Genomic DNA, 22,547 nt, shown 5'->3' on the forward strand with positions numbered 1-22,547 from the left:
CTTGTTGTGGTGCTCCCAAGAAGGCAGCCAACAGCCATTCTAGTCAGGAAAGCCAGCGATGTGCTAACGCAGGGAAGTGGGTACAGTCTGGGACAGTGTCCCTCTGAAGGTAAGCTGGCAACAAGCAGATGCTCTCCCTTCGGGGCAGCTGTGTGAAGTAGTGGAGTACGTGGGCTGTGCCGTGAATGGCGTGTAGGACACGTACAGGAAGGAAAATATGAAACGAGAGATACAATAAAGCCTTCATGAAACTTCGGAAAGTGGAACAGTGAAATCATTCCGCAAAGATGCACACAAGCAAAATGATGCCCATTAAACACAAGTGAAATGTTTGCCCAAGTGGGAGAGGAAGAGGGGAAAATGCGATCAAAGAGGGAAGACCTCGGAAGAACGGGGAGAGGCCAGCGGTGCCAAGGTGCTACCTAAGGAAAATCTCTCATGGGCGTTGGGTGCTGTTTGACAGCTGCTGCTTGGACAGTGGGGGTTTGGGGGGTGAGACATAACAAACCCTGGTCTTTAGTGTCTGCCATGGCGAGCTAGCCGTGTGGCTCTAGAGCAGTCCTGGAGGTGCTCGAGCCCTGCTCTGCTGCCAGCATCACCTTCCTGTCAGAGCTCTCTGGAGACCATCCTGCAGGTGTGGGCTGGGGATTCTCAGTAAAGCCAGCCTTCACAGAGCCAAGGTAAGACAGAGATCCTCCTTTTCCCTTGAGGTAGGTTCATGAACATTCACTGAACTGAATTTGTTTTTGTGACAGTGTTTCTCCTAACTGCCTTGGCTGTCTTAGAACTTGCACTATAGACCAGGCTGGCCTCAAACTACAGAGATCCACCTGCCTCTGCCTCCGGATTGCTGTGCTTAAAGGCGTGAGCCACCACTGCCAGGCACTGAAATGTTTTTTAGTTCCTTTTTTGTTGTTGTTGTTGTTGTTTTTTGAGACAGGGTTTCTTTGTAGCTTTGGAGCCTGTCCTGGAACTAGCTCTTGTAGACCAGGCTGGCCTCGAACTCAGAGAGATCTGCCTGCCTCTGCCTCCTGAGTGCTGGGATTAAAGGCGTGCGCCACCATTCCCCAGCTGTTTTTAGTTTCTTGAAAAACAGATTTCCAAGATGGTGCTGCATGCCTTTAATCCCAGCATTGAGAGGCCTAGGCAGGTGGGTCTCTGTGAGGTCAAGGCAGGTTTGTTCTTCATAGCAAGCACCAGTCATTTGAAGCTCAGGACATCATAGTGAGATCTAATCTCCTCCCTATCTAAGTAGAGCATAGATTGCAGGGATTTCAGTTGACAACCTATTCCCTAGAGTCTTCTCTAAGTGGGGTTGTCATTTTGGTAAAAAGGTCAGATGAACCTAACAGTCCTAACCTTAAACCATGCATGCCTTGAACACAGCAACTGTATCCTGCAAGCACTGCCCTGGAAGAGCAGGATGTATTTATTTTAACTGTTTAGGGTCCCCCTGTTATCATCCTATTAGAACAGGATTTTCCAACCTCAGCACTGCTAACATGCTGCTCTGTTGGACACTGTTTGGGACATTATGGGATGTTCAGCATCATCTTTGGGCTCTGATTTCTTGGTGTCCCCAGTATCCTGTCCATCGTGATGACTAAAAACACAATTATTGCCAAATGCCCCAGGGAAAGTGGGCAAGTTGCCCCAAGTTGAGAACCACTGCTTGGACTGTATCCAGGGGCTCTTTGATCGACTCATTATGTTGGTCACATTTTTACTGGGGATGTCTTGCCAGGACCACATTAAAAGGCAGCTGTAGTTCAGCTTCAGTAATGAGTGAGTTGTCAGACAGCCATGAATCATTATGGATTGCTCTTACGTTACTGCTAGTTTTCATAAATATGTTCCAGGCCCTCACGCTGGAGGCGACCCCCGAGAGATCAGTCTCCTGCCGCATGCTATGACCAGGCTCACATAATTCGTAATCAGATGTCAGTTTGGTTTTGAGAACACTGTAAGAGTTACTTTATTTTTAATTATGTGTCTTTGTGTGTATGGGAGTCTGGGTGCCTGCTGAAACATTGTATCCTCTGGAACTGGTGTTACAGTGGCTTTTGAGCCACCTGATGTGGGTGCCAGAAACTAAACTCTGGTCTTCCCCAAGAGTAGTACAGGCTTTTGGCCAGTGAGCCCTTAGTTTGATTATTTTGTTTTGTTTTGCTTTCTTTTTTTTTTTTTTCCACCTGAGACAGGGTCTCATTATGTAGCTTTGGTTGCTCTGGAACTATGTAGACCAGGCTGGCCTTGAATTCATCTGCCTCTGCCTCCTGAGTGCTGGGGTTAAAGGCGTGTGTAACTACACCTGGCTGATAGTTTGATTTTTAAAAACTGTAGTTGGGGATGGGTCCAATCTGCTAAGGGGTTAAGCCAGGTAGAAATTACTAATGCCCTTTTGAGTGGCTGCCTCTGAGCCAGCGGTGGCTGTGTCCACCTGGAATCCAGCAGGTAGACAGCCAAGACCGAATGCCGGCCCAGTTACATACTGAAGCCTTAAAAGGCTTTTCCTGCTCTGCTTTCTCCTGTTCTGATCCTTGTTTGTCCAGTAAGGACCAGGAGATACTGAGATAAAGTCCTGGTCACAGCTCACCTGCCAACAGAGTGCGCTCTTTTCAGGAAACCTGCTGCTGAATCACATGCTCCACCATCCAAGGCTTCTCGAGTTTCCTACTGGCTTCGTAAAGAGAAGCTGAGGAAGAGGGAAGGGAGAGAGAGATAGGAGGAGATAAATAATGGCTATATAATTAATTATAACTTTGTTACATGGAAATTAAAGTACTATATTTTTAACTGATAACTCAGAAAAGCCAAAATAACAAGTAATGAAAACAGAAATTCTATGTTGTACTTTTTGTTGTTGTTGTTGTTTTCGAGACAGGGTTTCTCTGTAGCTTTGGAGCCTGTCCTGGAACTAGCTCTTGTAGACCAGGCTGGCCTCGAACTCACAGATCTGCCTGCCTCTGCCTCCCGAGTCCTGGGATTAAAGGTGTGCGCCATCAGCACCCAGCCCATGTTGTACTTTTACACAGTATTTATTATTCCTTCCTAAAGAGTTTAAGTTTTTAAAACATTTTAAAACAAAAATTTGAGCTGACCTAGAGCTCATAGAAATCCACCTGCCCTGCTAGGGCTGGGATTAAATGTGTGCATACACCCAGCTTTAAAACCTTTTAAAAATTAACTAATTCGGGGTGTACCTTAGCATGTGTGTGGAGGCCAGAGGACAAACTTTGGGAGTTGGTTCTCTCCTACCATGCGGGTCTGAGGGAATGAATTCAGGTCACCAGGCAAGTGCCTTTACCCATCAAGCCATCTCACTGGTCCTTAAGAGTTTAAATTTTCTTCCCAAGTGCTGAGATTAAAGGCGTGTGCCACCACTGCCCGGCTAAGAGTTTAAATTTTCAAATAAAGACAAATTTTTCTTGAGTTCTCCAAAACAAGATGAGCAAAACTTGACTCATGAGCCCCAATTTAAGTGCTTTGGACTCTCTGGAAGCTCCCTTCGCTCTCAGACTTCTGCGATCTCAAAGTTGTGGACAAACGAGGACAGAACCAAGTTTGTGAACGGCTCCTTCCTTAGACTTGGCTCCCCTGAGTCTACATGCCATGGATGTCATGTCGTGTGCGCGTGTGCTCAGCTCTACTTTTTTCTTTCAGTTTTTCAAGACAGGTTTTCTCTGCATAACAGCCCTAGATGTCCTGAACTAGCTCTTCTAGGCCAGGCTAGCCTCACACTCTTCAGATAGATCCACCTGCCTCTGCCTTCTGAGTGCTGGGATCAAAGGCGTCACCACCGCTGCCCTGCCGGTTCTACTCCTCCTTTAGTTTTAGTCCTTTGTGTAACGTTCTTGTGAGGGTTACAACAACTAGTCTATTGTTCTAAGGGTCAGATAGCAAACTTTTTGGCTTTAAAGGTCATAGCAACTGTCTTATATGTGTGTGTACGTATACATACAAGTTTATAAGGTTAAAATTTTTAAAGTAAAAATTGTATTTTACATGTATGGGTGTTTTATCTCCCTGTGAACCACACATGTGCTTGGTACTGACAGTGGATAGAAGAGGACATCGAATCCCCTAGGACTGGGGTTGCAGACGATTGTGAGCTGTCATGTGGGTGCTGGGAACTGAACCTGAGTCGTCTGAAGAGCAGAGCTCTTAAGCCTGAACATTAAAATGTTGAAGCCATTTTAGTTTGAAGGTCATTATGAAGCCAGCGTCTGGCTACACTGGTTTACCTATGAGCCCTAAATAAACCATTCCAAATGGACTCTAAGCAGACCAGTCGGAATTGGAGGGGCAGCTTCACTCCTCTGGACTGCAGAAGACAAACCGAAAACAAGTGAAAACTAGTTTAACAGTGGTAAAAGGTTCTCTCCAAGTCTGTCCAATCATAATCTGAAAGGCAATCTTGACTCTGTTAATTTTAGCCACAAAAAACCTGAATATGGGACGCAGTCCCTAGGCAGCAAGTATTTAAATAAACACTAAGAAGCAGGGAGGGTGTCACACGTCTATTCTATAGTCCTTGCTCTTGGGAGTTAGAGGCAGGAAAAGCAGGAATTCAAGGCCAGCCTAGGTTTTCACAGAATGAAAAAAGAAATAAAACAAGCCAGGTGCGGGAGAGCTGCCTCTCTGTCCTAGTACTCAGGAGGCAGAGGCAGTGGATCCTGATTTTGAGGCTACTCGGCTACACAGGGAGACCCTGTCTAACAAAATAAAACAAATTCCATAAATAAAACCCACAAAGAAACAAGGCCAATTTATTTGACAATGACTCCTGAGGTAGTTAGTGTGGAAAATGGCAGGCAGGTCATGACGTCCTCTCTGGCCTGGGCTCCTGCACTGGTCTCTGCAGGACAAGGGAGCTCTCAGAGTGCCGGGGCTACGGAAGTGCAGGAGGAGGAAACCCAGATCCCAGCTTCCACAAAATGCTCCAGTGATCCCACAAAGAACTTTATTTCAGTAAAAACGCCCTTTTGCGCGGCGGCCCCTGACAGCAGGACGCAGCCGTGGGGAGACGTCGCGGTCATTTGGACGTAGTCTTTGGCAGCTTCAAGCTCTTCCACCGTCGCAACAGCACTCGGTGCTTGTCGCTTTCTGTCTTCTCATCATGGACGGCTTTCAGGAGAATCCGCATCACCACTTCTGTCCCCGTCTCTCTGTCCTCTCCAATGAGGAGATCCAGGGTGTCTCCCACCTTCACCTGTGGACAGAGGGAAGCCACCTTACTCCAGTTCAAACAGCCCCGCTTTGTTGTTTCCATTTCATGTGCACTGATGTCTTCCCTGTGTGTGTGTCTGTGTTAAGGTGTCAAGACTCCTGGAACTGAGCCAGCCTTTAACCCCAGCACTCGGGAGGCAGAGGCAGGTGGATCTCGGTGAGTTCAAGGCCAGCCTGGTCTACAGAGCGAGTTCCAGGACAGCCAGAGCTACACAGAGAAACCCTGTCTCAGAAAAAAATAATCCTGTAACTGAGACGCAGATAATTGTGAGCTGCCACATGAATGCTGGGAACTGCACCCGGGTCCTCTGAGCGCAGTCAGTGCTCTTAACCACTGAGCCGTCTCTCCAGCCCCCCCCCCCCCACTTTGTTTTTTTTTCTTTTTTTTTTTTTCTTTTTTTTTTGGTTTTTCAAGACAGGGTTTCTCTGTAGCTTTTTTTAGAGCCTGTCCTGGAACTAGCTCTTGTAGACCAGGCTGGCCTCGAACTCACAGAGATCCGCCTGCCTCTGCCTCCCGAGTGCTGGAATTAAAGGCGTGCACCACCACCGCCCGGCCCCCCCCCCACTTTGTTTTAATGTGGTTGTCACACAGGAAGAACAAGTGAGAAGAGCCCTGACTTCTCTGACAGTCACCCCAGGTCTAAATTGCATTGTGGGTAGGCATATGAGGGAGCTTCAAGCACGGGGCTGGATCCAGGCAGTACTTTCCTGACAGAGATGGCTGGCAGGTGGATGATCAAGGTTGAAAAGCCTGTCAGTCAGGGAACTGAAGGAGTACTGAATAGACCCGCCTGTCTGAGGAACACTGTAAAACACAGAAGAGTGGGGCACACTTGGCAAGAGTGTAAAAGAAAGTACTAGATGAACCAGGAAGAATATTGGCACTGATTTCTAACCGAGGTAACCTTCCTAAAATGGGGATGGGACAGTTTGTTAAACATCTGTCACCATGGAGCAATATACTCAGGGAGAGGGCAGTGCTGGCCCACAAAGAGGACTGCACAGAAAGAACAAGAGTTGGCTAGAGGGGCTGAGGCCAAACTAATCTTGCCAGAGGACTTGTGACTAGAGCTTGTCAACCCACACTCTGGAGCAGCCATGTTACCTCCAGGGACCAATAGCAAGGGCCTAGTCTGTGTTGGACACAAGGGAAACACTTGGCAGGTAGGTAGGGGGTCCAAACAGCTCGGAACATTAGAGAATCCAACCAGGAACTCAAGAGGGGCTTAACAATATATAAGCCAGGACCAACAACTGCTTCTCTTGGCTTAAAGCAACTCATATGTGGGCCACTGCCTCTACTGAGGGGCCTGCCTCAGTGGTTGACAGTGATCAATACTCTTGCCACCTTGAACTGCATTTCCAGGGGACCTGACACCCTTGTCTGGCCTCCATGGGTACCAGGCATACACATAGCATACAGACATACACATAGGCAAAACACCCATTCACATAAAATAAAAATTAATTTAAAAAAAATCTTTAAAAAGTAAGTATAACAAAACAAACAAGAAACCAAGCCTCCACTCCCATAAAGAAACAAATACACAGCTTAGAAACTGGCCTATTAAAACTTAAATGTTTTATGATTTATTTTATGTGTGGGTATTTTGCCTGCATGTCTGTGTGCCACATGCATGCCTGGTGCCCTTGGAAGTCAGACATGGAATGGATCCCCTTGGAATTGGAGTCGCAGGTGCTGGGATGAGCCCAGGTCCTCTGGAAGAGCAGCAAGTGCTCTTAGTTGCTAAAGCCATCTCTCGAGCCCCCTACTTAGTTTTTGGAAACAGTTTCTTCATTTTGGGGGTGAAGCGCATGTGTACCAAGGCCTGTGTGGAGGTTGGAGGAGGAGGAAGAAGAAAAGCTCCATGCAAACACAAGGGTGAGTAGCTGGGAAGGGCAAGGAGGTGGGGGGCACGAGAAGACAATGGGGAGGGAAATACACTCAAAATACATCATATGCATGCGTGAAAATGCCACAATGAAATATTATGAATAATTAATATGTAGTAATAAAAGGTAAGTCAGGACAGCATCAGTCCCATCTTGGGTTTCTTAAGCCACTGTCAGAGCAGGCTTGCACAGCCTGGTGCATTCTGGACCACCTAGTTTGCGGAACACAGAAAACCTGCTCAGTGACAGGTGATGACTCAGGGGAGCTGAGCTACAGTGACAGGCAAGCTGGACCCTCAGGGCCTATAGCCAGGCACTGGTTCCATGGAGCAGGCTGGGGAAGCAGGCATGCTTTATTTAGTCCCATCCGAGGCCTGGTCCTCTCAGACACAAAGCAAAACTGGCTAGGATTAGTGGCTGTTTCAAATATCTACATTTCAAATCTCCCCTTAGCTGCAGTTTCTATGACTACCAGGCCTCCTAGTAACAAGGCAGCCGAGTGTTAATACTGGCCTCTGCCTTTACTGACCCTCAGGAGAAATCTGGAAAGCAGCCGAAAGGACAGAACACCCAAGGCAGAATGAAGCCCAGTAATTAGGCTGTGGTTAACAATACCTCAAAGCAGGGAAGAACAGGCTATGGAGTTTGCACGGGGCTCCAGCAGAGGGGTGTTCAGAAGGTAATGCAGCAGAGAAGGCAGTTCGGCTACAGTCAAGACAGCAGCAGAGGGCTGGAGAAGGGCCCGTCTGGAGCACTGGCTTTTGAGCAGGTCACTGAACAATGGCTGACAGATGATTCTGCACCTGCCAGCCCAAGGTTATCAGAGCTCTTTGGCCTTGACTAGGAGTTGAGACCAGAATGGAAGAAGCTGCCCCTCTTTCTGTGGGCAGAGGCAGCAGTAATGATTGCATGAGCCCCAGGGACAAGGACTGGAGGAGCCTCAAGGTTCACCAATGCAAAGAGATGACACGCTCACTGTTCTACATCCCAGGGCAAAGCGAGGGAGCAGATCCTGCCTAGCAGACTTTGGGAATGTGAAAGGAAGGAAAATAAAAACCCTTCTTCCAAACTCTGTCTCTTCATCACCCTCACTACTAACAGGTTATGTTTCTAAGCATGACCCCAAGAGACAGTTTTCAGGTTGGCCTCAAACCCACTCTGTAGAGGGGGATGACCTTGAAGTTCTGACCTTTCGTCTTGATGGGGTTAAGGTTTATGTGACACTGAGGGGTTGAACCCGGGGCTTCTTTACACGCTAGGCAAGCATTCTATCAGCCAAGCTACATACAGCCTGAGTGCTGCTTTCTAGCTTTTAATTAAAGATTTTATATCTCCTTTATTGAGTTTTGCTAAGTGATATAATCTCATGGTTAAAAAGCAAGGTCAAACATTCTTTAATGCCAGCACTCAAGAGGCAGGCAGATCTACAGAGAGATGAGTTCCAGGTCAGCCCGGGCGACAATAGTGAGACTCTGTCTCAATCAATCAAACACTCATTATTTATATCTCAGAGTGAGGGCAGGATGGCTCAGCACTTGCAGCAAGGCCTGATGACCTGGGTTTGATCCCTGAACACAAGGAGGAAGAAAGAATCCACTCCTTCAAGTTGTCCTCCACCTCTGCATCCAACATTCATGAACCCACATTCCCTGCTCCCACAACTAAATACATGTTTTAAAAAGCCAAAAAATAGAAGACATGAAGAAAATGAATGCAGGCGAGCTGGAGAGTTGGCTCAGCAGCTAGGAGCACTTGTTGCTCTCGCAGAACTATGGGTTTGGTTCCCTGTACTCACACAGTGGCTCACAACCTATGTTCTGGGAGACCTGATACTCTTCTGGTCTCTGTGGGCACCAGGCACATATATCGTGCATATACATATATGCAGGCAAAACACATATATACATAAATCTAAAAAGCATTTAATTTTCGAAATATAAAATGCATGAAGAAAATGAATACGGGGCTGGAGAGACCCTGGTTTGGTTACCAGGGCTCAAGAGGCTCACAGTCATCTGCAGCTTCAATGCCAGGGGACCTAATGACCTCCCCAGGAACTGCATGCATATGCACACACGAGAATACACATACACAAAGAACAAGAGATTTAAAACCTTAATATATTCCATAACAATCTATTCTAAGTACTAGTAATTTTTAATTAAGAATATATGTAACATAGCCAGGCAGTGGTGGCGCACACCTTTAATCCTAGCACTCGGAAGGCAGGGGTAGGTGGATCTCTGATAGCTCAAGGCCAGCCTGGTCTACAAAGTGAGTTCCAAGACAGCTAGGGCTGTTACATAGAGAAACTCTGTCTCAAACAACAACAACAACAACAACAAAAAAATATGTAATATCTATAAACATGCATGCACACATTGTTTGTTTTGTTGAGATGTAGTTTTGGCTAGCCTGGAACTAGGCAAGTAGACTTAACTGGCTGAGTCTGATTCTGCCTTCCATGGTGTGTCACCGTGTCTATCGCTATACACAGACTGTGTATATGCATGTATGAATATATTTTGGAGACAGGGTCTCACATAGCACAATCTGGCCTATAACTCCTGATCCTTTCTCCATTTCCCATGTGCTGGTATACACATAATATAACAAAGACTATTTTTAATAGAATTTTACTTTTACCTATGTGTGTGTATCTGACAAACAGAGAGATCTGTTGTTAGAAAGCAGATATTGAAGTACATTCTCTTATGAATCATTTTTGTTTGGTTTTGTTTATTTTGAAATTAGGTCTCAGTATGTACCCCTGGCTGCCCTGGGACTCGTGATGTTCTGGCCCCAGCCAGTGCTGGTATATCAAGGAAGCATCGTGACCCTGACTTGACTTCTTTCAATTAACAGTATCAACATGAACTTGTCAGAATTACAAAACACCATTGTGTCAGCTGCCCTTCAGAGAGCAGAGCTCCAGCAAGGACTGCCGAAGTGAACAGGACTATCCATCTGCTCAGGCAGCACTGCTGAAGTGAACAGGACTGTCCACCCGCTCAGGCAGCACCTTCTCAGGCAGACCCTTCTTTGTAATCTATCTCCATGACTCCATGGGGCTAGCACTGGCTTATTCCAATTCTTCTGACTCAAAGTCACGAAGACTGAGGAGAAACAGTGACCCATAGACAATTCCCACCAGCGCGACCAGGACGGAAGACCTTAGAGAGGGCACCAGGGCCCAAGGGGGAGTTAGGGACAGCACTGACTAGCAGGGCAACAGACAGGACCATGTCATTACAGGCTGCACGGCTCACCGTTCTGCTCTTCTTCCATAATTTTTCTCCATTCAGTCTGAGTTCACCTTTGTAGAATGCATCTTCTACTTTGCTATTAAAAAGAAAAAAAGATTTGAAATGTAAATAAATTCAACGACCACACAGTTTTGAGGAAAACACCAGCTGTCAGTATCCACCCAGTGAATCCCCACAGAACAAAAAACCCTGCATTTCCAGTGAAAACCGTGAGATGCCAAGTGAAAGTGGGCACCATCTACACACATCTCCAACAGGGAGCCCAAAGGGCATTTCTAATGCCGAGAGGCCCCCGCACACAGGCAGGCGACTGCTGCATGGGGCCTTGTGGGCCATTTCAGAAGTGACCACATGGCAGCAGCTCAGTGAGTCACAGTGGTCAGAATGAGTGGGTCCTTCCTGTCCTCGGCTTCCTGCTCTGCACAGGGACAGAAAAACCAGGCGCCACACATACAGAGATGCCATTAAGGAACCCGCCTGTGTGCTCTGAGGTTGAGTAATTCCAATCTGGCAGCCAGTCGCTTCAGCCTGAATCTCTGGTGACAGACCAGACAAGACACAGACACAAACAAAGCCTCCCTTCTGATGACCTGACTCAGAATGACTGACATCAGGGCTCAGCTCAATAAAAGCAATAGCCTGTCACAATTCTTCCCTTGTCTGCACACCATCCACGACTGCTAAAGGAATGAACAAGCAGCAAGGGCACCAGCAGAACATAACATCAGCAGAGAGAATCACTATGCTGACGAAATCTCAAATTCCCACTTCTGTACACTGCATGTGACTCAGGGTTTACAACAGCTAAACTGCATGGGGTGCCGGCTCACACCAGGCCCAGCCACAGTGTCTACAGATTGTAATCCTGTTGGCTCGTCCCTGCAGTCCTGCATTTGGGGGCTAGAGCAGGATTTCAGCGAGGCTGAGGCTGTCAGGAACTAAATTGTAAGTTCTAGGCCAGCATGAGCTATTGAGTGATCCTGTGGCTTTAAAAGGTGAACGGGGGCTTGTGAGATGAGACTCAGAAGCTGGAACCAAAGCTGCAAGGACAGAACCAGCCTTACAAACGAGTCTTCTGGCTACGTGTGATACAAAACGCACACCGCTGCCTGTCATCCAAACAGTTTTTAAAAAGGAACAACAACAACAAAATTCCTAACATGCTTAAGGTCACATACTAGTAGTTTGGCCCAAGAACCCAATTTTTGTTTTTTTGTTTCTTGTTTTTCTTGTGTTTGTTTGTTTGAGCCAGGACTTCTCAGAGCAGCTCTGAGTTTGGTCTCGAACTCACAGAGATCACCTGTAGTACCGCAGTATGTAGCTTGGCTGCTTCCAACACTTAGCCTCGGTGCTCGGATCACAGGCCTGACCCAGCACTCTATCTAGCTCAAGACGCTGTATCCTTTTGTGTGTGAGAGGGAATGTGTGCCACAGCGAGTCTGTGGAAGGTCAGGACACTCTTGGGAGCCAGGCCTCTGCTGTCTCCTGGGATCAGGGACTAGAGCGCAGATGGGCAGACTATATGCACGCACCTTTACCCACTGAGCCATCTCACTGGCCAGAAACTGCATTCTTTTTTTTCTTTTAATTATTGTGTGTGTGTGTGTGTGTGTGTGTGAATGCTGTGGGCACATGTGTACCATGGCACATATGTGGAGGTCTGTGGACAACCTGTGGGAGTCAGCTTTTTCCTTATACTCTGTGGATTCCAGGGACTGAACTCAGGTCATCAGGCTAACAAGGACACTGACCCGCTGAGCTAACCCGCTAGCGCCAAAAGCCTGTGTTCTAAACCATCACCTCCTACTCCTCCCACTGATTCTGGAATGTACTTCCTCATACTGTAGTATATGGGAAATCAGTGGGGGTTTGCAGCTATGCATCTCTAATAAAATGATGTCTTTCTCTTTTAGAGGTTGTTAGTAGGGGCAGAGGCATGGTTCAGTAGCAGAACACTTGCCTACCATGTACAAGGATACACTGTAGAGAAAAAAGGAGAAATATGTCATCAAGTCAATGACTCAGAGCACACCAATTGTGTTACCATCGAGGAAACACGTCACAAAGGATTTAAAGGTAGTCAGGTGACTTCCTGGGGAGTCAGTCCTTCCATCTGCAGAGTGACTATGGAATAGGTTACCTTTCACATCTATGGTTATTATCCCCCACAGAAGAGGCCGAGTTAGTGTGGCCCGACGCTAACAAGATGGGCGGTCCATCGTACTCACTTTCTCCCAATATCGAGGCCTGTCTTCAGGATGACATCATACCGGAAAGACTGGACCACTTTCTCCAGGTCTTTGTAGTCCTTGACTACGCCAGGGTCATCCTCAAGCTCTTCTTCCTGCTCACTCCTCTCGGGGTGATGGAGCTCCTCATCGGAGTCCTCTTCGTCTGCATCTTTTTGCAAAGTCTTTCTAGTGGATTTTTTGGAGCTTATATTGCTTTTGAGTCGTATGGAAAATGGAAAAGTACATTTGGGAGCTACTAAAAGCCCTGGGAGCCGCAGAGGGAAAATGCTACGGAAAAGTGTTTTATAATTTGATGCGTTTAACTTGGAACTAGAAAAATATAAGTATCGATTCCAGGAAGTACAGAGTTTGTGTGGAGAGGTTCCTTGAAGCACACCCCAGAGTCCAAGCCAGGCGTCTGGCTTTCTTAGAGCACCAGTGAGCAGTCTGAGCCCAGTTACAGCCATGCTGCACGTGCCCTGAAATAGAGAACAGCTGGGCGTTACTTCCCGGGTGCAACGCTGCGCAGCTGAGCTTAGCACACAAGCACCAACAACAAGCACTGGACAACTAGTGCTTCGTTTCCCGTGCCCTGTGCAAGGCCCATCGGTCCACTGGGGCTGAGACCCAGCACACTTGGGGTTTTAAAGACCATGCTTTGCTGATAAGAAAAAGGATTTCACAAGGTTAAATGCATGCATACATAAACGTGACCAACTCTGAAGCACGATTAATAAAAACTGAGAGACAGAAATTGATGTTCAACCCGAAGGTCAGAAAAGTAAAACAGTCACTGGCTCTTATCTCTACCTCAGTCCAAAATGGCGATCCTGCCTCCAGGAATCTCAGAATGAGACTGTGACTGAGAGCCGTCTCCTCCCGTCTTATATTTCTCTCCAGCGCTGGGATTAAAGGAGTGCACCACTACTGCCTGGTTTCTATGATATGCTAGTGTGATTAAAGGTGTGCGTCACTGCTGCCTGGTCTGTAAGGCTGGCCAGTGTGGCTGCTCTACTTATGACAATACAAATGAAACGCCACTACAGAACTCTTAGTCCGGAAGTCTCACATTTCAAGTCTGAGACGGCTTCCGGCTTCCGGCTCTCAAGGCTCTACTTCAGGACTGATTTCTTTGATATTGAGCCTCACGATTTTCCTTCCTAATTTCCATTAATTACAAAGCTACTAACAACTACTGTCTACACAGGCAGCTGCTACTTCCAACCTACAGGTAAGACCGGGAAGGAAGAACAAGCAAACAGCACAGGCTCAACTACTATTCTTGGAGTCCCAATCTAAATCCTAAGTGACAAGAAGCGGGTGGAAGTTCAGGGATTGTAGAGCTTCTGGTTTTCGATGGACTGTTGAAGGAGCTGCTAAGCAGAACCAGTCAAGTTTGTTGTTGTTGTCTTTTAATTTTCTTTTGTAGATTTACTTGTGTCACGTGTATGAGTGTTTTGCCTGCATGTATGTAAGTGTATCATGTGTGTGCCTAGTACAGTGGTCAGAAGAGGGTATTGGATCTCCTGGAACTGGAGTTATAGATGGTTGTAAGCTACCATGTGCATGCTGGGAACCTACAATCCTGGTCTTCTACAAGATCAAAAAGTGGTTCAGTGGTTGAGAACACTTGTTATTCTTACAGTGTAGGTTCGATTCCCACACCCCCATGATGGCTCACTACCATAGGTACCAGGTATCAATTGGTGCACAGATACACATGCAGGCAAAACAGTCATCAATTGGTCATACACATATAATGCAAGATCAACAACTGAACCATTGTCCACTCTTACTTTGTTTGAGACAGGGTCTCATACTATACTCAGCCAGTCTGAAACTCACTATGTAGCCCAGATTTTCCTCCAGCTGATGAGTAATCTTCCTGCCTCAACCCCAAAATGCTGAGATTACAGACATGGGTCACCACGTCTGGCAAGAAACTATAGTTCAGTGTATTCCAACCCACCCAAAGAAAGATTTTTAATTTTATAGAATTAGGATAAAGACAACAGCTAGCCAGGTGGTGGTGGCGCACACCTTTAATCCCAGCACTCTGGAGGCAGAGACAGGCGAACTCTGTGAGTTTGAGGCCAGCCTGGTCTACAGAGTGAGTACCAGTATGGGCTCCAAAGCTACACAGAGAAACCCTGTCTTGAAAAGCCAGAAAAAAAAAGAAAAGAAAAAAGAAGGAAATAGAAGATCATATTTCTACGCTGGGGAGTAGTACAGTTGTAGACCATTTGCCTACCATGCACATGGCTCTATTTGATCCCAGCACTGCAGAATAAAGGAAAAGAAAACAGCTTATTTCAGGAGTTTTAAATTCTACATGGTCCGTGGTCACTCCAACACGAGCAGAAAGCATAGCGGGCATGGTAGGAGGAACTGCCATCCAACTTAGAAGAAATCCCCAGCAGCACCTGGGTCAGGGAGAAGGCAGTCTTGGGGTCAATCCCTGGGTATCTACATTCATCATAAATCCCAGTGAGATGGCTCAGGAGTCAGGGGTGCTTACCACCAACTCAGCCCGAGTTCAACCCCGAGAGCCTGTGTGTTCGAAGGGCAGAATTGACTCCTTCAGACTGTCCTCTGGCTCCATACGCACTCGTGAGCACAAATATTAAGGGATAAACATTGAAAAGCCCTTGCTTCACAGTACGCTCCTGTATCCTTTCAGGATGTCTGGAAGGGTTTCTTCTTGTACCCATCACTGGCAGCATTTTTAGAGGTTTATTTACTTTGCTTTTATTTGTATGTGTGTTGCCTGCATACGTGTTTGTGCCCTATGTACATGTGGTGTCCACAGAGGTCATAGAGGTTGTTGCTGGAATTACAAGTGACTATGAGCCACTATCTGGGTGCTGGGAATCAAACCCAAATCTTCTGGAAGAGCAGCCAGTGCTCTTAACTGCTGAGCCATCTCTCCAGCCCCACAGGAAGCATATTTCCCAATATTAGGAAAGCTTCTAGCTGAAGATATCAACTTGTTCATGTGTAAATCTAACAAATGTTTCAAAGCATTAAGCCAAATGGTACCTTTATTAGCTACTCACTCTCTGTCCGTGATCTCCTTCACCTTCCAGCAGGAAAACATCCCAAGTGATGGAAATCTAGATAAAAATTGAAGGAAGGCATTATTCTAGTTTTTGCTAGAGATGGTGACCATTTGTAGATGCAACAGTGAGCAGGCCCTACGGGAGGAACCTGGGAATGCAGAACTGATCAGGAGAGTCCTGGGGTATCTGAAAAGGCGACTAGCCAGATTCTGGAGCTCTTTCTTTTCTCATGACAGGCTTTCTCTGTTTAGCTTTGGCTGCTTGGCTGTCCTGGAACTATTTCTTGTAGACCAGGCTGGCCTCAAATTCACAGAGATTCGCCTGCCTCTGCCTCCCGAGTGCTGGGATTAAAGGTGAGTGCCAACACTGACCGGCTCTGGAGCTCCTCTTAAATCAAAGCAGTGAATGTTGGGTTCTTACATCCCATTAAAGAAGCAGGATGGTGGGTGAGTTCGAATGTGTACTTGGAAACAGAATCAGGAGTTCAAGGTCAGCCAGGGATACAAAAACAGTAAGAAAACCAACCAACCAAACAAAAAACCCATCTGGGGTAGATGGCACTTGCCAATGATCCCAGCACGTAAAGGAGACAAAGCAAGGACAAGCCAGGACAGCTGTACTTCTGAGGCCAGGCTGGTCTCCACTGCAAGTTCTAGGCTGACTGGGTCTGCACAGGAGAACCTATCTCAAACTAAGTAAGCAGACATAAAAGGATTCTGGGGGCTGTGGGGATGACTTGGTGCTAATGGCACTTGCTCTACCAACATAAGAATCTGAGTCCGAACCCTCCCACCCATGTAAAAGGCCGGGCACATCTGTGTGCACCTGCAATCCCCAAACTTTGGGAAGCAAAGACATTAGCTCACTAATCAGCCAGGCAGCCTAGTCATAATGGTGAGCTTCCAGTTCAGTGAGGAGCCCACTCTCCAGACAATGAGGTAGAGAGGAAGACATTGGATGGCCTGACATAACTCCCACATCTCTCTCTCTCTCTTACACATGCACACACCCCTGAAGAAGAATTCTATGACTAAAAAAAGTCTCTTTTCCTTTGGTACGGCCCCTGAGTGTCCCAACTCCTCTGCCATCCCCTGCCATTTGTCCCTTTCCAGACTCTGGTAGCACCAATACGGCCTTTGCCATTCCTGGAAACCTTTGAGATAAGATTTCACGTACTCTAGGCTGCTTCAAATTCACCATGTAGCAAAGGCTACCCTTGAATTTTTGATTCTCCTGCCTCAGCCTGTAGAGTACTAGAATTACAGACAAGGATTACTATACCTGGCTTCAGTGGCCTTAAATTCTTCCAAATTCCAAACTTGTACACATGAGCAGAGTTAGTATAAAAGACCTATGACTGCTATTTACAGGAAGGCTGGCTGCCAAGCTTGTATCTGGGAACCTGAACTTCAACAGAGTCCCCCAAATCCCCCAAACTTGGAGGAGTGACTCGCTGTACTGAAGCTGCAATCTGATTTACACTGACCCCTAATTTCTCTTCTGGAAGCCCGCCGTAGTTGTTGGAGGAATCACACTGCGATGTCACTGAAGATCGGTAGACACCATCATGCCCAGCTTCCTTCACTCTGCCCCAGGCCTCGCCCCTTCCTTCCTTTGCTTCATAAACCCTTGCTGTGATAAACACAGCCACAGGTGTGCTCACGTGCTGAGGCCCAGGCCTCTTCGTTGTCAATCAGCAGATACAATGTCCAGTTGCATGTCTGACATGACCACATGGATGACCAAAGGCACCTCACAGGTCGTCCAGGGCCAACCCCCTGACCTCAGACCTGCTCCGCTCAGAGCCTTCTTTATTTCTGTTAACATAGCAGCACCCTTCTGGAGAATTAAAACAAGCTAGCAGGTTTTTTTTTTCAAGGCCAGTTGTCCTTTACTTCGGGAAGGGGGGAATGAGGGACTTAGGAGGGATGGTGGGAGTTACCGGGGTCCTGCCTGAGGCTGCTACATGCTGGGATGACAAGTATGTCCTGCCATATCCAGCTTCTAGTGACTTTCCCCCTCCTTGTTTTGAGACAGGGCCTCAGGTAGCTCAGACTGGCCTTGAACGCTTCTACTTCCACTTCCCAAGTGCTGGCTGGGACTATATGGTTGGATAGTTTTGTTATCACGTCAGCTACTGTTGAATGTGTATATGATGTGCATAAGGCATGCATGTGGCGGCCAGAGGGCATCTCAGGAGTCAGGACTCTTCTTTCCACCTTACTTCTCAGGTAGGGTCTCTCTTGTTCCCACCATGTGTTCTCCAGGCCACTAATTCTCTTGTCTTTCATCTTGGCAACAGAATACCGGGACTACAGACACACACTACACACCTGGCCTTTCTGCGTGGGTTCCAGGGAGTGACTAGGTCTTAAGGCTTGGCACAAAGTTCAGGCCAGCATGAACTACAAAGCAAGACTGTCTACAAAACCAAATTCCTCAAAAACACTCCAGAGAAAAGACTCTTCTGGGCCTGGTGGGGTGGGAAGGTGTGAAGTTCGACACTTGCCTAGACCAATGAGTGTATTCATGGCTAGCCTAGGTAACTTAATGAGAGCCTGCCTTAAAAATCAAGAGAATTTAGTAAGTTGTTACTGTAAGCCTGGTCAAAAAGCCCATGGTTAGGAAGGTCCTGGGATGAACCTGTTGTTTTGTTACATCGATATGGTATCAAACTGCCTTCTAAATACTTACATTTATACCCACAAATGAGTTAGCAAAGTTTTGCAGTGGGTATCCATCAAAGTGGAAACTAATCGAAGTGTGGAGACTAAATGCCTGTTATCTGCTCAGCCCTAAATGAGACTTTTTCTTTTCGTCCGTTTTTTCAGGGCTTCTCTGTGTAGCTTTCGAGCCTGTCCTGGAACTTGCTCTGTAGACCAGGCTGCCCTCGAACTCACAGAGATCCACCTGCCTCTGCCAGTCACCAAAGCTACAGATAAACCTGGGGGGGAGGGGGGGGCGGGGGGAAAGAGGAGAGAAAATCCAAAACAAAAAAACAAACAAAAAAAGAATAAAGATTTACCACTTGGCTCTAGAGCCTGGGAAGTTCAAGGTCAACGGCATCTACTTCCCCCTCCCCCCACCTTTCCCTCCCTCACACTTCATTCAGCAGTGGACACCTCCGGGAAGGCCTTCTTGCTGCACCACAGGGTAGAGGCCAGAGAGGGAAGAAAGTGTAAGCAGGCCAGCTAGAGTTTGTTTTCATAAAAGCTCCTGATGACCCAGTAGTCCATGAACAGACTTGCCCAAGAACCCCCATGACCCTGCTATTCCTAATGGCACTGCACCAAATTCCCAACACACGAAACTTAGGGGACACATTCTAGCCAAACTAGGGGGTCCTTGTTCCACACGGGTCTAGAACACTTTTGCATAGATAAGTGCTAGGTGACCTCATCTTCAAGTCTAAACTCAAAACCTCTCAGTGGGGCCTACCCATTCCAAAGCTATTCACTTCTGGCCAACCATCCCTTTTAACACTTACTCCACCCCCAGAGCTTATCACACAGAATTTACTGGATGTTATTTGTCTGCCTGTTTACACTCCCAACAGTAGAGCTCCTTTTCATCCCGATTTTATTTTCCTTCACTTAATCTCAAATGCACAGAATAGTGTCTAGTAGTTAAAAACTTGTGGAATCTGGGAACGGTAGTATGAACCTGTATTTCAAGCATCTGGGAAGGAGGCCAGAGGTTGGGGGTTTCAAGGACATCTCCACTACAAAGTGGACCGTCTTCAAAAAAACAAACCAAGCCTTTAGGATGACAGTACGACCAGAGGACTGCGGCATTAGAACGAGATCAGAAAAGAACAGAGTGTATCTGAACTGACACTAAATCTCCAAAAGTTTTAGGTACCTAAAGTGGCCCTGGCTGCATGAGTTCTCCAGAAAGAGTTTTAGTAGGAAAGTGACCTGGCAGGAGTTCGTCTTACAGGGTCTCCTTGGCGGTGGTTTGCACTAGGGATGACTCGGGGAGAAAGGTTTGTTTGGGGTTCGATTTTTATGAAGCTATAGAATGTGCTAACAAAGGCTAAGACTGCCTGGAGCGTTGTGTTCAGGATGCAAAGGCAACGCTGCCCTTGACTGCACGATGATGAGAACGGATCCGTGTTCCCCAGCTTGTCACCGCTCGGTGTGACCGGGAGCCTGGCCTCCAGTCGGGAAGGTCTACTGCAGTTACGAAAACCTTCCCTTCTGGGGACATCGGAGGCTGACTTCTAGACGAGGACGGGTTCCCCTGGAACCCTCCCATCCCGCACCTCCCCAGATTCCCCCAAGGTCAAAGGAAACTGGACACCCACGCCGCCGGCCCCGGGTCAGTGTCTGCAGCCAGTGGCGGCCAAGCGCCGGGACGCACAGCCTGGGTCCGCTCAATTCCCAAGATCCCCCAAGATCCCGGGTTTCGGGAGGCGTCCCTAGGCAAGCCCGACCCTACGGAACCGGACGTGCTCGCAGATTCGACCGCAGCGATGCAGGGCAGAGGCGGGTCGCCCGCGAATGACCCGCCGAGGGGCTGGGCTGGCGAGCCAGTAGGGGCGCACTCACCTGCGAAGTCCGCTGGTCCCTCCCCGGACCGCGCCGACCGCAGGCCTGGGGGCCACCTCTGTCCCTGCCCCGCCTCTTCCGCCCAAGCCCACGCCGCAAGAGTAGACCCCCGACTCGCGTGCGAACTTAGTGGCGCGGTCACAGCGACCCCTGCTGGACGCGGCGCCTTGGATGACCGCGCTGTCGAACTGTGGGAAGGTGTGGGATTGGGGGGTGAGGAGTGGGAGCGTGGGAGAACCATCGCAGGTCGGCTGAGCTCGGCAGCCAATTCCAGAAGAACTTGGTTTGAAAGTCGAAGTTCTTTCTCTGGAGTAGTCAAAGCCTTGGACGTTTTTGTGAATTACAGATGTTGTCTCCAGAAAACTGTACACAGCATCCCAGAATTTAGAGTGTTAGCGTTTAGAACATCTTTTCCAATCCCAACCCAGGATGCGGGTGTACCCCTGTAATTCTAGCACTCGGGGATGGAGGTAGGAAGGGCAGGGGTTCAAGGTTTTTCCTGGGTACAAGACTAGAAAATTTGAGGCCGGATTAAGCTACAAATAAATAAATATAAATAGGACTACAACACCAGATGTTCCATGTCAGCCCATCCTGGGGAAGTGGAGGCAGGAAGAAGATCTTGCTGCTGGGCCTGCCGTGGCTACATGGCAACTTGGAGGCCAGTCTGGGTTACCTGAAACCCTGTCTCAGCAAATCTCTCCTCTGATTACAAAGTGGTTTATGGTTGTGTTTGTGCAAGAGGAAATAGCAATCAAAAATTGTTTCAAGTGCTGTGATGATACATTTACACTGTTGGAATTGCGAGGGATACACAGTTGCATTTACTTGTTGGTTAACGACTGCCAAAATGCTGGACCTCAGAATTGAACTCAAGTGTTTAAGTTTGTCATCAGGGGCCTTTACCCTCTGAGCCAGTTCACCAACCCTTGGGTGAAATGTAAAGCGTGAGTGTGTGTGTGTGTGTGGTGTGTGGTGTGTGTGTGTGTGGGTGTGGGGTGGGTGGGTGTGGGGTGTGTGTGGTGTGGTTGTGTGGTGTGTGTGTGGTGTGTATGGTATGTGTGTGTGTGTGGTGTGTGTGTGGTGTGTGTGTGGTGTGTATGGTGTGTGGTGGGTGTGGTGTGTGTATGGTGTGTGTGTGTGTGGTGTGTGTGGTGTGTGTGGTGTGAGGTGTGTGTGTGTGTGGTGTGTGTGGTGTGAGGTGTGTGTGTGTGGTGTGTGTGGTGTGTGTGGTGTGTGTGTGTGTGGTGTGTATGGTATGTGTGGGTGTGTGGTGTGTGTGGTGTGTGTGTGGTGTGTATGGTGTGTCTGGTGTGTGTGTGTGTGGTGTGTGTGGTGTGTGTGTGTGGTGTGTGTGTGTGGTGTGTGTGTGTGGTGTGTATGTGTGTGTGGGTGTGTGGTGTGTGTGTGTGTGTGTGTGTGTGTGTGGTGTGTCAGAGGACAACTTGCAGGAATCATTTTCTCCACCTTGTAGGTCCCAGAGGTCAAACTTGTGTTACCCGGCTTTCTAGCAAACACCTTTACACACTGAACCATCTCTCCAGGGTGAAATCTTTTTTAAAATGGTGTATAGAGGCCCTGGAGAGATGACTTAACAGTTAGAAGCACTGACTGCTGTTCCAGAGGATGTGGATTTGATCCCCAGCACCCCCCCCCCATAGGGGCTCACAACCATCTGTAGCTCCAGTTCCAGAAGATCAATCCCCCTTCTGGCTTTTTTTTTTTTTTTTTTTTTTTTTTTTTTTGGTTTTTCGAGACAGGGTTTCTCTGTGGCTTTGGAGCCTGTCCTGGAACTAGCTCTGTAGACCAGGCTGGTCTCTAACTCACAGAGATCCGCCTGCTTCTGCCTCCCGAGTGCTGGGATTAAAGGCATGCGCCACCACTGCCCAGCTTCACACCATATCTTAAGGATGTGTGTGTATGGTGTACATCTGTGTATGTGTGTGCACGTGTGTGTGTGTGTGCACATGAGTGTCGTGCCTTCAGAGGAGCTGGAGTTACAGTTGTAAGTTGCCCTACATGCATGATGGGAGCCAAACTTTAGTCGTCTGCAAGAGTAGTATGTGGTCTTCACTGCTGAAGCATGCCTCCAGCCCTGTTCAGTCATTTGAAGAGAGTCTCATGTAGCCTGACTTTTGTTCTTAAAAACTTAGTAGCTGGGCGGCTGCGCGCAGCTGCCCGGAGACTCGCGGAACACGTGTGACCAGGGCGGCGGGTGAACAGGCGGTGCAGCGGCAGGTTAATGGCACAGACACAGAAAATAGACATAAAGCTTTATTAAAGGAGAGAGGGAGAGGGAGAGGGAGAGGGAGGGGAAGG

General features: G+C 47.8%; 1 protein-coding gene across 4 annotated transcripts; it reads right to left on the reverse strand.

The window, feature by feature from the left end:
• Nucleotides 1-4,949: 4,949 nt before the first annotated feature.
• Nucleotides 4,950-20,314, reverse strand: Mtres1 (mitochondrial transcription rescue factor 1). 4 transcript variants are annotated; one of them, XM_038339900.2, is made up of 5 exons: nucleotides 20,229-20,314; nucleotides 15,676-15,732; nucleotides 12,617-13,098; nucleotides 10,392-10,464; nucleotides 4,950-5,212 (listed from the first exon to the last, which is right to left on the reverse strand). In XM_038339900.2, the coding sequence occupies exons 3-5, from the start codon at nucleotides 13,084-13,086 to the stop codon at nucleotides 5,036-5,038; spliced, it is 720 nt and encodes a 239-aa protein (XP_038195828.1). In that variant the 5' UTR covers nucleotides 13,087-13,098; nucleotides 15,676-15,732; nucleotides 20,229-20,314; the 3' UTR covers nucleotides 4,950-5,035. The 4 variants fall into 4 exon arrangements, with proteins under 4 accessions (XP_038195828.1, XP_038195831.1, XP_038195830.1 ...); XM_038339903.2 differs by having other exon boundaries at nucleotides 15,659-15,732; nucleotides 20,229-20,302; XM_038339902.2 differs by lacking the exon at nucleotides 20,229-20,314 and adding an exon at nucleotides 19,985-20,185.
• Between the last annotated feature and the right edge of the window lie 2,233 nt (nucleotides 20,315-22,547).

This window comes from Arvicola amphibius, chromosome 8 (assembly GCF_903992535.2).
Source record: "Arvicola amphibius chromosome 8, mArvAmp1.2, whole genome shotgun sequence".
NCBI lineage: Eukaryota > Metazoa > Chordata > Mammalia > Rodentia > Cricetidae > Arvicola > Arvicola amphibius.

Coding starts and splice junctions, on each gene's coding strand:
- Mtres1 (XM_038339900.2), bottom strand. CDS start 13,086: ATGGCTGTAACTGGGCTCAGACTGCTCACTGGTGCTCTAAGAAAGCCA. Junction 10,465..12,616: donor GGCCTCGATATTGGGAGAAA/GTGAGTACGATG, acceptor TCTTTTTAATAG/CAAAGTAGAAGATGCATTCT. Junction 5,213..10,391: donor TATGGAAGAAGAGCAGAACG/GTGAGCCGTGCA, acceptor CTCTGTCCACAG/GTGAAGGTGGGAGACACCCT.